The sequence below is a fragment of the Pseudorca crassidens genome, chromosome 1 (assembly GCF_039906515.1).
Source record: "Pseudorca crassidens isolate mPseCra1 chromosome 1, mPseCra1.hap1, whole genome shotgun sequence".
Taxonomy (NCBI): Eukaryota; Metazoa; Chordata; class Mammalia; order Artiodactyla; family Delphinidae; genus Pseudorca; species Pseudorca crassidens.
The window spans coordinates 197,895,264-197,912,116 of record NC_090296.1 but is presented as its reverse complement, the minus strand read 5'-3'; the positions used below and the strand labels follow the sequence as shown (position 1 = coordinate 197,912,116).

At 44.3% G+C, this 16,853-nt stretch overlaps 1 protein-coding gene across 5 annotated transcripts in view; it reads right to left on the bottom strand.

Annotated features, from left to right (window-relative positions):
* Nucleotides 1-16,853, bottom strand: part of MPP7 (MAGUK p55 scaffold protein 7) — a 249,485-nt gene that overhangs the window by 156,193 nt on the left and 76,439 nt on the right. For all 5 annotated transcript variants that reach the window (XM_067705699.1, XM_067705690.1, XM_067705717.1 and 2 more), the window contains one exon: nt 6,932-7,050. In XM_067705699.1, coding sequence (XP_067561800.1) covers nt 6,932-7,050 — 119 coding nt within the window. The remainder of the gene's footprint in view (nt 1-6,931; nt 7,051-16,853) is intronic.

Sequence of the window (16,853 nt, the reverse complement as noted above, 5' to 3'; positions counted from 1 at the left end):
CAGCTTAGCAAATTTAAAAGAACGGAAATCATACAGCATATGCTCTCTGATCACATGGAGTTAAAACAGAAATCAACAGAAAGCAGTAAAATCCCCACATATTGGGGAATTCACCAACAATTCTAATAACACACGGGTCAACGAAGACGCCTCAAGAGAGAGAAATTTTTTAAATACTTTGCAATAAATGAGAATACAACTTATCAAAATCTGTGGGATGCTGCAAAAGTAGTGGTTAGAGGGAAAGTATAGCATTGAAGGTAAGAAAAACAGAAAGAACTAAAGTCAGTAACTTAAGTGTCTACCTTAGGAAACTGAGAAAGAAAGAGCAAGGAGAAAAAAAAAAGAATAAAATACAAGCAAAAAGCAATAGAACTGAAACAAGAAACAGGAAAACTCAATGAAACCAAAAGCTGGTTCTTTGAAAAGATTAACTGATAAGCCTACAGCCAGGCTATCCAAGAAGAAAAATGAGAGAAACACAAGTTACTACCAATAGCAGAGTCATCAGCATTATGAGTCCCATGGATGTTAAGAGATAACAGAAGATTATAAATAATTCTATGCCCTCAAATTTGATAACTTACATGATTCCACCAATTCCCTCAAAGATACAAGAGACAAAAACTCTCACACAAAGATAAACAGGTGATCTAAGTAGGCTTCTAGCTATTAAAGAAACTGAATCAATAATTAATAACCTTCCCAAACAGCAAGCACTAGGCCCAGATGGTTTCACTGGTGAATTTGAGGGAAAAATCATCCCAATTCCCTACAAGCTCTTCCAGAAAAAATAAAAGCAGAGAGTGCACTTCCTAACTATACACCTAACCATATACCAAGCACTGCTCTACTACCAACACCAGATAAAGACATTACAAGAAAGGAAAACGACAGACTAGAATCTCTTACGAACAGAGACGTAAAAATCCTCAACAAAACATTAGCAAATCAAATCCAACAATGTATAACACGAATTATATACCAAAACCAAGGGGCATTTTTCCCAGGAATGCAAAGGCTGGTCCAATATTCGGAAGTTATAATGTAAAATCCACCACATCAACGGGATAAGAAGAGTCATCTGATCATATCAAGAGATGCAAAAAATCATTAAAAAAATCCAGCACCCACTTATGATAAAAACTCTCAACAAACTAGGAACAGAGAGGACTTCCTCAACTTGATAAAGAATATGTATAAAAATACCTACAGTGAACATCATACTTAATGGCGAAAAGCTAGATTCTTTCCCCCTAAGATCAATAACAAGGCAAGGAGGTCCCCTCCTGCTCTCCATTCATACGCAATACTTTACTGAAATTCCTAACTAATGCTGTAAGAAAAGGAAACAAAAGGTATACAGATTAGGAAGGAAGAAATAAAACTGCCTTCGTTCATAGATGAAATGATTATCTATGTATTAATAGAAAATGCCAAAGAATCAACCAAAAAACCTCTGAAACCTACTAAGCGACTACAGCAAGGATTCAGGATACAAATTTAATATACAAAACTCAATTACTTTTCTATACACCAGCAATAAACAACTGGAATTTGAAATTAAATTAGTATCCAAAAATTAGGTATAAATCTAACAAAATACGTACAGAATATAAATAAGTACAAAAACTCTGATGAAAGAAATCAAAGATGATCTCAATAAATCAGAGATAGTCCATGCTCATGGGCAAGAATACATAATATTAAGATGTCAATTATTCCCAGTTTGGTCTATCTATTCAACATAATCCCAATCAAAATTCAAGCAAGTTATTTTGTTGATATGACAAACTGATCCTAAAGTTTACATGAGTAGGTGAAAGACCCAGAATACCTGAAACAATACTGAGAAGAGTGAGAGGATGGACACTACCCAACCTCAAGACTTACCATAAAGCTACAGTAATCAAGCTTCCCTGGCGGCACAGTGGTTAAGAATCCGCCTGCCAATGCAGGGCACACGGGTTCAAGCCCCAGTCCGGGAAGATCCCACATGCCGTGGAGCAACTACGTCCGTGCGCCACAACTACTGAGCCTGCGCTCTGGAGCCCACGAGCCACAACTAATGAGCCCACACGCCACAACTACTGAAGCCCACGCGTCTACAGTCCGTGCTCGGCAACAAGAGAAGCCACCGCAATGAGAAGCCCGCGCACCACAACGAAGAGTAGCCCCCACTCGCCGCAACTAGAGAAAGCCCACACGCAGCAACGAAGACCCAACACAGCCAAAAAAAATTTTAAAAAAGAAAATAAAAGCTACAGTAATCAAGAAGGTAGTATTGGTGAAAAAACAGACAAATAGATCAGTGGAACACAATAGAGAGCCCAGAAATAGACCCACACAATAAAAATCAACTGACCTTTCACAGAGGAGAAAAGGCAATTCAATGGAGACAGAATGGTCTTTTCAACAATTGATGCTAGAAAAATCGGATATTCAATATGCAAAAATTTGAACGTAGACATAGAAGTTACACCTTTCACAAAAATTAACTCAAAATCAATCACAGAGCTAAATGTAAAAATTGTAGAGGATAACAGAGGAGAAAACCTAGGTGACCCTGGGTATGGCAATGAGTTTCTGATACATCTCCAAAAGCACGACCCATGAAAGAAAACTTAAGAGGAACTTTATTAAAATTAAAAACTTCTGCTCTGTGAGGACACCATTATGAAAATGAAGACACGTCACATGCTGGGAGAAAATATTTGCAAAACACATATCTGATAAAAGACTTGTACCCAAGAAAGACAAAGAAATGATAAAACTCAACAATAAGGGGGAAACAACCCATTTAAAACACAGACAAAAGATCCGAATAGACACTTCAACAAAGAAGATACACAGATGACAACTAAGCAACGAAAAGATGCTCCACATCACGACATAAGAGAGCTGCAACTGAAACAGTCACGAGACACCATTACACACTTACCAGAACGGCCAACATCCACAAAACCGACACCACCAGATGCTGACAAGGATGCAGAACAACAGGCGCCCTCAGGCACCGCGGGCGGGAACGCAGAACAGCACAGCCGCTTTGAAGGCAGACTGGCAGCTTCTCAGGAAGCTCCAGTCTTACCACATGACCCAGGAACCATGCTGCTCGGCCTTCACCCAGATGACCGGAAGACTCAACGCCCACACAGAAACCTGCACACAAACGGTTAGCGGAGTTGCATTCATAACTGCCCAAGGCTAGAAGCAACCTTGACGTGGGTGAGGAGAGAACCTGCAGCCCAGAGGAGCTGGCAGCCTCCATCCTGAAGACGCGAGCTTCACACCTGCCTCCTGGTGTTTGTACAATACAGTTATTTCTTTTGCCTGACCGCCCCCTCCTCCCGCATAAATCCTTACCTGAGCAACTCGGATTCAACATGCAGGTTTTAGCTTAAACTACCGAATCCTCCTTGAGCACCTCTCAGAGGCCAGCACTGAGGGAGACACCTCGCGTGTCCCGTAACAGCTGTGAACACGGGCAGCCCCGGGATGCTGCAACTGCCCATCGCTGCATCTACAAGCCCTCTGGGGGGCTGGAGACGCCAGAAAACAAGGGGCTGCACCCGCCCTGCCGGAAAGCTTAGCCCTGGGGACCTACACGGTGTCTGGCATATAGTAAGACGTCAACAAAGACAGCGCCAACAAAGAATCAATCATCGGAAATTAAAACTACGTAACGCAATGTTATAAGGGTCTAGTGAGTTTTATCCTTACTCCTGTAAGACTGAAATCACAGAAATACACACAGTAATTCAATCACATCAGGAAATTTTTCTTGAAAATAATCTGTTTGTGTTTTGTTGAAATACTTCCGAATCCCAAAAGGATAAAATTCAGATTGCTACCTTTTTTTTCTCCTGTCCCCATACATGTATGCAACTATTTGAAAGGGGAGAAAAAGCATACACAGCTATTTAAAAGGTACTAAAAGTTTGATATTCTTGTCCTAGAAATCCAACACAATTGTGAAATAAGAACAAAAATTTCTTGAAGAAACAAAACTACCAGGCTTCTTTACAATAAATATAATACAGTTATGGAAGTCTTTAAGCCACATCTTGTTCTAAAGTGAACTGAAACCAGAGTATAAAGATACATGCAACGCCACTGAATCAAATAAAATGTAAGGTAAGCAAAGGAATCTCAGTAGGAGAAAACACAAGGATGGGAGATAAATTTAGAAATGAGGTTCAGACACAAACTACACGATTCATGGTTCTGGGTATTTGCAAAACGTGGGTCCAAAATGTGGCTGTACGCTGACTGATGATCTATCAGCTTCACTAGGTCACGTGAAAATGCACACCCTTGTCTTGCCTCACATCATATATGGTATTTCCTAGGTCTTCTACCAGTACCATCTTTCTTCTGACCTCACCCTCAGCCTAACCCTTTTTCAGGATCTCGTGCTCAGAGTTTTTATTATTCAACTTTTCTATTTAGAAGTTTTTCTTTAAAAAAAGAAATCCGCAGGTAACACAGTACGGGATCATCATAGCTCTCTTCCAGCGACAAGCTCACAACCTCCAGTACTGCCCCAGAGTGGAGCTCAAAATTCTACGGTGGCATGTGCTACACCGGCCACAGACCCTGACACCAAACCTGCCTCTTCTTAAGTATATTTTACATCAGACCAGCAGGCTGTCTGCATTCAAAACCGTGTGGTGATTTAACAACCACTTTCTTTTTCACCTAAAAGAAGATGAGAACTGTGAAAATCTGGGGCTAGCATAGAATCAGGTTTTACATCCACCCAGTTCTAACCCATATACCAACAGCGTCAGCTGCAGGCAGAAGAGCGTAACATCAGAGCACGTTATGATTCAGTCTAAAAACAACTCTTTTCAAACAAATTCCTTTTGCTCTGCTGAGATTTACGTCCAGAAGCCGAAGCCTTCTCTCCTCCACCCTTCAGTAGAGGCACTTGGAAGCCAGCTAAGCAGGCTGTCCCGGCTGTTTAAACTACTGTCCCATGAGACCTCCCTCCTGCAGGGCATCCTAGGCTTTCCTACTTGAAAACTAACATAATGGGTCAGTCGGAGGACACCCTGGAGTCCCCAGTGGGGAGTGGGGAGTGGTTAAGAAAGGGAGGACGTACTAGAGTTACACACTAAAGCTGATTTTAAAAATACACTTTACGGCAACTACTGAAAAACGTTTGGGACCGTACACACGCTGCTATGCTATTTAAAATACTAGCAATATCAATTCATTTGCTGCACTGTTTTTATAAACCAGATATCGATAACAGTTTGCTTCCTAGCCACTTAATTACGGACACATCCTTGGAATAACAACCTATGCTGAAAACTCAACAACTAGTCTAATGAAAAAATTTTTTACACATTAGTCTTATTCTATTAATAAAAATAACAACCATCTCTGTCAATTCTTTTTGGTCCTTCACATGCTATGATAATTCATTTTTTCCTTAATAATTATATTTGCCTAACCTATATAACTACAAAAAGAACTAAGATCTTCGCTATCTTATTTGAAACTCACAAACAATCTTGTCAATAAGTATCATAATTTCCATTTTATAGGCAAGGAAACAGATAGTAGTCACGTTATAAATACATACAAACACACACACATCCATTGTTTGGGGGGCGTGTTTGTTTACTGATTAAGGAGTGATGATGCCATGTGAAACGTGTTTTATTCCTTCTCTCAAGAGATCAAATCAATCTAATCAAATCCATAGCTATCCAACTTCCAAACATTTAATACAGGAATATTTTCATGACTGCCTCAGGAAGTGATAAACTTCATCAATTATAAGCCCAAAACCATTTCTACCACATCCCAAGAGAGCAACTAAAAGACCTAAAATTATTCAGAATACAAAGGTATCTTGGCAATTATAGAAAAACTAAATAAACCAATAAAGCACTCTTTAAATGTATTGCTATGAGAGTGCCGCATATCAACACGCTAACTTCTTGAGAACCGCCACTGCCTGAAGCCCATGAACTGCAGCAAATCTGACAAGAGAAAAACACAGTAAGTATTGTCCTGTCCTGTGAAGCAACCGTCCCTCAGAAGTCACTCACTTCCAAATACTATACATCGGTCAAAAAGCCTCTCATCACAACAGACAACATAACAGGTCGAGCTGAATGGAGGACGGGACCAGATACTGTTGAGGCATACGTGTCCAGCTCGTCCAGCCTCGAGTAAGACTCTAAATTTCTTTCAGCTTGAGTTAAAAGAGAGAAAATGCAACTCGTATTTCCAGAAGCAAGAGTGGCATATTTTCCAGTAAGTTCCTTGTTCTCGTCTTGCTATTTTAAGAGTTCTGCTCACTCCCAGCGTTGCTGTGCGGCAAGATCTGGTTTCTGGTGGCTGATCATTTCCACGGCGTGACGCGCGGCTAAAACGGTCTCCCACACACTGCTTTTTATTCCTACTTAGCGTCCCTGTATTTATGCACAAAATTCCGTTTCAGTGGCACTGTGCCAGGAGAAGAAACAGCTTTGCTAGAGTTTCACTTGACTTTATTAGAGGAAATTATTTTAAATTAATGTAGCTGCTGAACAGCTGTCATCCTCAACCTCAGAAAATATATTCCTTCTAATTTTTGCTGCGAACATTTATTTATTTATGTTAAATTCCAGCTCATGAACGTTGACCATGAGGAGTCTAACCCTTCCTGCTACTATTTCACATTCCTTTTCTAAACAAGGGCAAGCACGGGCATGCTCCATCAGTATGCACAGCCAGATCACCACCATTAAGTGAAATCATCTATGTATTTTTGGTGGAATCCTTTTAACAACTTCCACGCCCGGCAGTGAAATGGAACAAGGCTGTTTTGTTTTCAGAGGGCAACAATTTGATCTCTGGTTTACTAGATGGCGCTCAAAATATTTTTCCATATGTTTTTCCACGAAGATCATCTGACAACAGCATGGTTTACCTTGACTAGTGAATGCAGGCTTTTTTCACCAAACACATCCCAGAGGAAGGTCAGGTCTTCCTGGCTGTCCACATGTGGCCGCAGCTGGGCTGGCAGAGCCGCCAGCAGCTCATACAGACCTATAAAATGGAAATAAAACACAAAGCGTCACCGCAGAGTGTGATCTCATTAATTTCGCTTAAGGTGTGTGAAACTGACAGCTGGAACGTGTCGCTTTTCCCGGATCTGTACTCTGGCCCATCAGGCAAAGCTCTTCTCCAAAGAAGCAAGGGAAGCTTTGGGGTTTTTAAATTCCAAAGATGTACGTATTAACAGGCCTGTTTTTACCTTATGCGGTGGTCATTTTACAGTCCTCCAAGTTTACATAACCCGAGACAGAAAATGTGTACAAGCTTTCAAAAAAAAAAAAGAAAATGCATACATTCCTTTCCTTAATCGTTATTACATTTCCCTCAATGTTAGCCAAAAAGTGAAGTGAGTCATGAATAGGAAAAACTTCTTTAGAAGAGAAAATTGATAGCATGGTCCATTAAAATGGTTTTGTGGTTTCCAAAGAGTTCCTAATAATATATAGCTTCAAAAACATTTGCGTTACTGAACGTCCAAAATCAAGTTCCCAGAAGTAAGCCAGAACAAACCATACTTGGTGTGGCATTATTTGTAGCCACGCTTTTTTTTTTTAAAAAAAAACAATGACAACAACAAACTGCGTAGCACTTAGGCTAAATGAGACTCTAATTTGGAGGTACGTGATACCCCTGGAAAGAGTCAAGGCAACAGGTGCAGGTTGCGCGTGCTCCCACTGGAAGCTCCCTGCAAGCAGACAGTAGCGCAGTGTCCTGGGAGCAGCCTGCACTGACCATCCGTCTCGTCCCCGGGACGGCAGACTCCTGTCCAAGAAATGCTGCAGCAGTGCTTGCCCGGGACTCTTCAGGGAGGTGACCTGGCAGAAGTCAGCATCAACTCAGAGCTCATGTTTCATTTTCCAGCGGGATTCCATGAGGTAAAAAGGACAAAATTCTTTTTATTTCTGTCTGCTGTCTACAAAAACACCGAGACCTCCTGGGGTCTACAACACATGGGACTGTTGCTATTTCTGGTCTGAATAAGAGCTGCTGTTCATTAGAAAGACAGCTTTACAAGATATTTAACCAGCGAAAACTCATAAATTATGGACTTCTGATTAGCGTGTCTGTTATCTTTCCAAAGCCTTATAATATTCTGATAACCAGTGATGATTCACAACCACATGCATGGGTACCACTTTGGAAGTCAGATACGAAACTTGAGAGATTTGATCAAACTGAAACATTCCTTGGGCTGTATTTGGCCAAAAAGATCCAAAATACTCCAGACAGGATAAAAGAAAAAAAAAAAAACCTTCTCTCAACTGCATTCTTAAGTATTCTTGGTGGTTTATATTTATTCTCATAAAAACCTGGCATCCTGCCTAAACTAGCTCTTATTTACAATTCAGCAAAAATATTTTTACGGTAGCTCAACCTAAGTCAACGTATAATGATACAGGTCTCACTTTATACAAATATACACACACACACACACACAAATGTAATGTAATCACAATCGCCAAGATCAGAGATTCAAAACATGAAATTATGTAAAAAGAACGTAGAATTTCACTATTTTATTATTGATTTCAAGAGTGGTAAAAATGATTACCTATTCCTTAGTAATATCATTAGGGTGGAAAGACACTAATTCAACTGTGATATAATTTATGTGGTACAGTTCATGGGGGATTCAATAAGTTTAAATAAGTTAATACACTTGAACAGTCCTGCACATGGTAAGTACTCAATGTTTCATATTGATGGTGAGTGTGACGGTGAGTGTGATGGTGAGAGCGATGGGGAGTGCGATGGTGGGTGCGATGGTGGGTGCGACGGTGGGAGCGACGGTGAGTGCGATGGTGAGAGTGATGGTGAGTGACGGTGTCATGGTGAGAGTTATGGTGAGTCATGGTGAGTGCGATGGTGAGAGCAATGGTGAGAGCGATGGTGAGAGTGACGGTGAGTGTCATGGTGAGAGTTATGGTGAGAGTCATGGTGAGTGCGACGGTGAGTGCGATGGTGAGAGCGATGGTGAGTGTGATGGTGAGTGTGATGGTGTGATGGTGACAGTGACGGTGAGTGTGACGGTGAGTGTGACGGTGAGTCATGGTGAGTGTGACGGTGAGTGTGACGGTGAGTCATGGTGAGAGCGATGGTGACTGTGATGGTGAGAGCGACGGTGAGAGCAACGGTGAGTGCAATCGTGAGTGTGATGCTGAGAGTGATGGTGAGAGTGATGGTGAGTGTCATGGTGAGGGCGATGGTGACAGCGATGATGAGTGCGATGGTGAATGCGATGGTGAGAGCAATGGTGAGTGCAATTGTGAGAGTGATGGTGAGAGTAATTGTGAATGTAATGGTGAGTGTGATGGTGAGAGTGACGGTGAGTGTTATGGTGAGTGTGACAGTGAGAGCGACGGTGAGAGCGACGGTTAGTGCGACGGTGAGAGCGACTGTGAGAGCGACGGCGAGTGCGATGGTGAGTGTGATGGTGAGAGTGATCGTGAATGTGATGCTGAGTGTGATGGTGAGAGTGATCGTGAGTGCGATGGTGAGTGTGATCGTGAGTGCAATAACCATTGGGTTATTGATTTTGACTGTTATTCGTCATTAGCATGACTAAAAATGCAGAAGTTCGGATCAAACAGACAGACCTAGATTCAAACCCCAGGTCTATACGCATTTCACATTACTTACCTGAACCTCGTTTCCGTCACGTGTTGAAAAAGAAATGGTAATGTACACGTGGTAGAACTGCACAGAATACACACACACACACACACACTCACGAGCACATGTGAAACCGAGGACATCTGAAAAACGTCAACCGATGGCATGGATGACGATCTCCGAGTTGTGACACGCTACTACAGTTATGCAAGATGTTACCACGGGGGGAACTGGTGAAAGTACACAGGATTTCTTTGTACTATGTCTTACAACGTGTGACACTGTAATTATCTCGAAATAAAGCTGAAACGTGCAACAGTTGCTGTAAGAATTCAATGGAACGACTGACAGGGTGGGCACTTGATTAAAATAACGATGCTCTTCTTTCCTTAGTGCGTCTCCTTGCAGCGAACGTCTCAGTGCATTGCTTCCGAGGGAAAACAACAGCTTAGAGACACCTGCCAACTGGACATGACACCATACTCAGAAATGAAACCACCCGCGTCTTTTCCATATGGGAGTTGTTCACTTTCCCCACGTACACCTTAGCTTCTTGTGGGAATAAGCCATGTTGGGTTTAATTTTCAAATAGTAGTAACTTCTCTGTTAGTCAAAGCTCAGAAGCCCGAGTTTTCTGTGTTTTTCCAGCTTTATGCAATCCTCATTCGTACGGTCCTCGAGTGGCAGTAACACTTGCTTCTCTTCACCTCCCACATCTGGTGCCAGAGAACAAGGCCAGAAGAGACAGGACAATGCCAATCATTTTTAAATTTAAAAGATGGTTATAAGAGCTCCTAGGCCAGGGCTGTATGTAGTGTCAACGCAGGCAACGAGGAAACCATCACTTCCACTCAAATCAGCAATCCAGGCCCCAGAAAGCACCTCGGTCCATGTCTAAAACTGGGTCTGTGATTCCACGTGCGCTTTAAAGTGTTCCTATATTCAGTTCCCAAGTCCCAATCATGAAGAATACTATGAAAGCCAAATAGTTTGGGTCCTTGAGATTCAGAGGGCCAGTAAAGAGAGCTGAGACAGCTCGGCACGTCTTTAAAAATTTTACCTAAATCCACTTGTTCCCTGCGCCATGAAACTTATCCTGTGCTCCTCTGTGGTCACCCCAGTTCATTCTAATAAACGTCTACGGCACCTGTGAACCCAGCGCATCCCTAGCTCTGAAGGTCTAGGACAAATCGGACGTGATTCCTGTCTGCAGGCGTCTACAGCGTAGATGACACCACAGGCTATTAGCAAAGTGAGTGCAGGACAGGGTCAGGCTGTGGAGGCAAGGGAAGGGGCCAGTCCCTCCAGGGGAGGGGACAACCTCAGGAGACCCTTCAGCAGGAACAACGCCGAGTCAGGGCTACGAGGGCTGCAGGCCCAAGAATCAGTATGCGTGAAGCTCTCAGAGCTGGAGCCCTGGGGACAGCACTAAGCGTAGAACATACCACCCTCTCCCCGGGGACCTTACAGTCTCGGATGACACAGAATGCATCTCATACATGAGCAAACACCAAGCAATCCTACTGGTCCAGGTAAACAGCCCAAACATTTTCCCTTCCAAGTGAAATAAACAGATGTTTAGGCAGCTGAAATAAATGAGTCATTTTCAGGGATGTCTCTAATATTTAAATTGTAATTTAGTTAGAAACATACACTTTGAATTATCTATTAAGTAAAATACATTAACTCAGATATTTAGTTTTTGCCCCAGTTGCACATTTCACGCAACCATTTTATTTAAATTCTTCAGAGTGAAGTTCCTCCTCATCATGAGATCATGTTCGCTTCTAGGTCAGTTGAGGCACAGCACTGCTTTGAATGTGGGAGACGCCTTCACTGAGAATCTGGGTGAAGTTGATGGTTTTTCATTTGTTCTGTGGCTCTACATTTTTGATCAACAAAACCACCTACCTGCTCTTTAAAATTCTATCAACTGCAAATGCGAGGTTTTTAACCCCTCTCCAAGGAATAACTAGATCTGGTTTAAACCAGATTGTCTCCTTTTATAAAAAACAATTCTGCCAAGGGAGCTCTCAATAATCCCCAAAATTATGAATTTCGGTTATATGTGAGTAATTTTGGCTTCTCCATTCAACACACATTTTTGTGCACGTAAATACACAGAGAACGCTCTCTCTAAGAGATTTTGTAAGGACCTGAATACATGCCAGCTCTCTCTTCTCTACGAGATCATTTTACAGAGGGAAAAAAAACTCACCTTCTATTTGGGCACATACGATAAATAAGACACTGTCAAGGATGCCTGTGGATTTCAATAAACTTATTTCATAAAAGTGTTCCAACAGAAAAAAGCAGTATTTTTAAATTAGTGTATTTTATATATTGAGAGAAAAGAAATCAATAAGAGCAAAACTTAAATAGGTCGAGGGTGACTCGATTAATATGTGCAATAATTATTCTAGGAATTTTAAGAGAGCAATCAATGAAGGTCAGAGAAGCCTCTAATGGAGCTGGCAGGATAGATCTGAAGGGGGGAACACAGGGCCCAGAAGGGTGATCCTAAATTGAGGGCTAATGAATGTGTTCACAGTAACAGGAGCCAATCGCAGAGAGATGCGAAGATGCTTCGAAGATCTCCGAGTTGGCTCCTGAAGCCTACTGTCTAGGAACCAAGTACTGTAATCTCTTCTCCTCTTTCCAGAGGAAGGTTAGATGGCAAACGCTGGCTGTCTGACGTCACGAAGAATAATATCGTAAGGAGAATGCTTTCCGTACGGTATAAACTGCCCATTCTGCGAGCCAGTTCACTGAGTCAGCACATGTGTGGACCACAATCTTAATTTAATCACTTACGTACTTGATTGGAGCTCCGTGTGCTACAGCTGGCTTCTCTGCAGCCTTGCTGCACTGCAGGGTAAAATACTTGTCATTCTCCTTAAAGATAAGAAAGCTACAGTCGTCCCCTGGCATCCGTGGCTCACTGGCCCCAGGACCCGCCTAGGATCCCCAAATCCATGGAAGCGCACATCCCACAGCCATCCTCCCTATCTGTGGTTCCACAACAGCAGATTCAACCAAACGCTGACCACGCAGCACTGTATTTACTGAAACCATCTGCATATTAGTGGACCTGGGCAGTTCAAACCCATGTTGTTCAAGGGCCAAGTGTAAGCACTTTTTCCTCCCTCGACAAAACCTACGGTCAGAGTATGTTCTCGATGCCTTCCGAGGCAACACAACACAGAGGGTCAGCAGTAGTATTTTACAGACAGATATTAATACTTTGCTGCTTCAGCAACTTCAAGTAAGTTGGCCTGCAATTTTTTTTTTTTGCAATATCTAGATAAGAGTACTACTGTAAAGCTGCAGTCACACTTCCCTCAGGAGCCTGTGTGGGTAACAGGCAGGGGTTCAACCAAGGGCTGTGGGAGGCAGGCAGCACTGACCCGATTCACCCGAGGCCACAATACACTGACCAGAAGATAAAGTGTCATCACCCTGCATGAAAACTTCATGACTTCATAAGATCACCAATTTACTTAAATATATGATAGCAATTTTAACTGTGGGTAAAGCTTCCTATCATCATAGTCAGACCCCTAGCGATTTTCACCCTGCCTAATAAAACTAGCTATTGGGGCTTCCCTGGTGGCGCAGTGGTTGAGAGTCCGCCTGCCGATGCAGGGGACGCGGGTTCGCGCCCCGGTCCGGGAGGATCCCACATGCCGCGGAGCGGCTGGGCCCGTGAGCCATGGCCGCTGAGCCTGCGCGTCCGGAGCCTGTGCTCCGCAGTGGGAGAAGCCACAACAGTGAGAGGCCTGCGTACCGCAAAAAAAAAAAAACAAAAAAAACAAAAACAAAACTAGCTACTGAATATTAAAAATTGCGTTTATTTCTTTTGTCCCCCCTTCCTTAATCTATCCTTCCTACCACCAACTCTTAAAGCTTCCTAAAACAATACTTAGTAAAAATTATTACCAGTAGAAATTCCTAGTAGTGTTCACCATACCTAATACTATGGTATAAGCTATGGTAAAGTGCTTTACAGGATACCTCGTTCCGTGCTCTCTATAAGCAGGTCCTATTACTGTCTCCATTTTACAGGAGGAAGTACCTTGAGCCTAGGAAGTGGCATAGTCAGGACTTAAACTCAACTCTGGCCCATGTCTCCCATATAACCCCATCATTTAAATCTTCTACTCAAAACCCGCCAAGAGCTCCCTGGAGAAAAGTTAAATTTCCAACTGGACACCCAAATTACAGATGGATCAAATATTTCAAATATAAACTAGAGGACAATCTCAGAGAATATTTTTATCATCTGAAGTGCTTTTCTCTGCACACAAAGAACCTAGAAACCACAAAAAGCAATGATTGACAGACTTTGTGACAAAATTTTCATGCATCAAAAAAACCGAAGTTTGCAGAGAAACTGCTAAAAATTCTTTGCAACAAGCAAGTGATTGACATTAAGCATAATAAAAGATCAGTAAACCAAGAGAAAAATGGGCAACGGCGCATGAATAGGCCTACGGTGGTGGAAGAAGCAGGTGACCCCCCCCAAAATCAATACAGAAAGCACTGTTCAATCTAAGAAATAATATAAAGTGATTCTTCAGAGCCAAAGCATATCACTTTTCTTTCATCAATTTAGGAGACAATTAAGTTTGCAAATACCCAGTCTTAGGAAGGGCATGAGAACAGGCACCCAGCAGCCATTTGGTGGGATACACACTCGTTCATTCAGTCAGCATCCACTGACCACTGTAAGTTCTCTGGGCCACATGCTGTTCAAGGTGTTCGGCTAGATCAGTGAACCCACAAAGATCCCGCTGTCGTGGAGATAACACTCCATGGGGAAGACAAATAATAAACGTAAGTCAGGAAATTACACAGTGTGTATCAGACACTGATAGAAAAAGAGAAAACCAAGCAGTGTAAGGCAGACCCGGTGCTGGACCGCCGGCACAGGCCACGACAGGTGAGGTGGCCAGGGAACCCAGAGCCAGGAGGACGGCGAGGGACAAGGAATCCAGGCAGGGGGGTCAGACAGCACAGAAAGCCCACCTCTAGGTCCGGTTGCCCGCAGCGTCTGAGGAGGGCAAGGCACCCAGGCTGACTGGGGCAGAGGGAGGGAGAGATGGTCCAAGGGGACAAACGAGGACCAGGTCGCGTTGGCTCTTGTAGGACAAATACTGCAAAGCACTTAACTTTTATTTTATAGGGACAGAGCCACTGCCGGGTTTTTGAGTCAAGGCATAAAGCGACTGGAGTTACATCTTAAAAGCACTGCTCTGGCTGCTGCCTTGAGAAGAGGGGGCGGGGGGGCAAGAGCAGAGGCGGAGAGCGAGTCAGAGGGTCAGGCAGTGACCCGGGCGACGGAGGACGGCGGCCTGCACCCAGCAGCAGCGGGCGGGAGCTGCGAGGAGCGTTCAAGTTCTGGAGAGATTCTGAAGGAAGAGCCAATTATGAATCTCTGTCGGAGTGAATGAGGGGTATGAGAAGAGAAGAAACAAGCATGGCTGCCGTCAAGGGAGACGGGGACGTTCGGTTTGGGGCCCGGTGAGCTGAAGATGCGGACGGGACGGCCAGGTGGGGATGAGGTGGGCAGCTGGATGGAGGAGAGCCGGGAGCTCCGCAGGGAGGCTGAGCTGAAGACGTGCACTGAGGTGCCCTGGGCACGAGCCGGGGGAGACCCGGGGACACGAGTGTGCACACAGAAGAAGGAGAGGCCGAGGACCGAGCCCCGGGGTCTCCACGGTGACCAGACGCGCGGGAGCACGGAGGCCTGCCGTCCCGGAGGCCCGGTGTGGCGAGGAAGGGTGACGGCCGGGGCGTGAGAGGCCACCGTCAGGGAGGTACACCAAGGCCCGAGGACCGCCCGTCGGATCCAGCCGCGTGGAGGTTGCCGACTCTGGCAGCGTGACGGGCGATGACCGCAGAGCATTAACGATATCGAGTGACACGTTGGAAAGAGCAAATATTGACGCTTAGCAGGAGGGTCGGTACAAAACAGAATCAGTGTCTGTCAGGTGCCAGGGAAGGGAGGGGTAAAGAAGTTGCTTTAGGATGAGAAACACAGCCCGTTTGTGCGCTAAGGGCATCGATCGGCGCCCCCCCGCCTTGAGGAGGTGAGAAGGCACAGGGTCAGGCACACGTGGCGGCACGGCTGCGACGGCGGCATGCGCGGGTCCTCTGCGGCTCCAAGGAGGACGGCAGAGAAGGGGGCACGTGGCAGAGAGACCGGGAGGACCCTCCTACCATCACAGCGGTGTTTGCACCATAAACTATGAATCCCGTGGGGAGTGACGGCAGGGAATCAAGCGTCTGCGTTCGAAAGAAAAGGCTGGAAAGAGTCCCCTGGGAGAATGGAAAAATGAACAAAGCAGGCAGATCGTAAGTCGGCACTGTCCTGGCGACACGAGAATTTCGAGCCTACACGTGTGCCCTTTCAGCTCCTGCGTTCACTCGTCCGTTCCATTTCTAGGGAGCCTGCATCTGCATCCAACCCCACCAGCGTTTAACCAGGAAGAGAAACCGGAACGAACGGGAAGTCATTACTTTCATTTTCACTCTATGTGTGTGTGTATGTATATTTCATATTTTATATATATATATATATATGTATATATTTCTGCATTGCTTGAGTTTTTACAAAATAGACGTTACTTTCACAATTTCAGAAAATTTCACTTCTGGGTACTATTCTGACATAAACCTTTTCCCAGCACGAGGGCTCACAACCTCCCCCCTAATTCCGTTCCAGCCACGGTGGACCGCTATTTGCTATCCCCTGAAAGCGTGACTGTTTCCATGCAATCTTACACCAACTCGCTAGATAATTAACTTCCTGGTGATCACGACTGCTGTCACAGTCCCCTCCGCCAGGACCCCCGAGATTATCTGGAAGACAAAACCAGCGTGGTAACAGTCTGACCTCAAAGTTTCACGAACAGGTTTAGCATAACACACTTGACAACGTCTCAAGTGCGTGGAGGAAGCTGGGAAACTCCCTCTGCGTTTCAAAATTGCTCTGGATCCTTTCCTGACCCCACTCCACAAATACCGAGGGCCACCCTGTGCCAGACTGCTTAAAGCTGGAGATACCAGGCTGAGGGAGAGAAAGGAAAGTCATCCCCCAGTGTAGTGCGGTAGACGGGCATCAGACGTCGTCGTGAGGATAAGGGCAGAGCTGTAACTGAGAACACGCTGCACGGGAG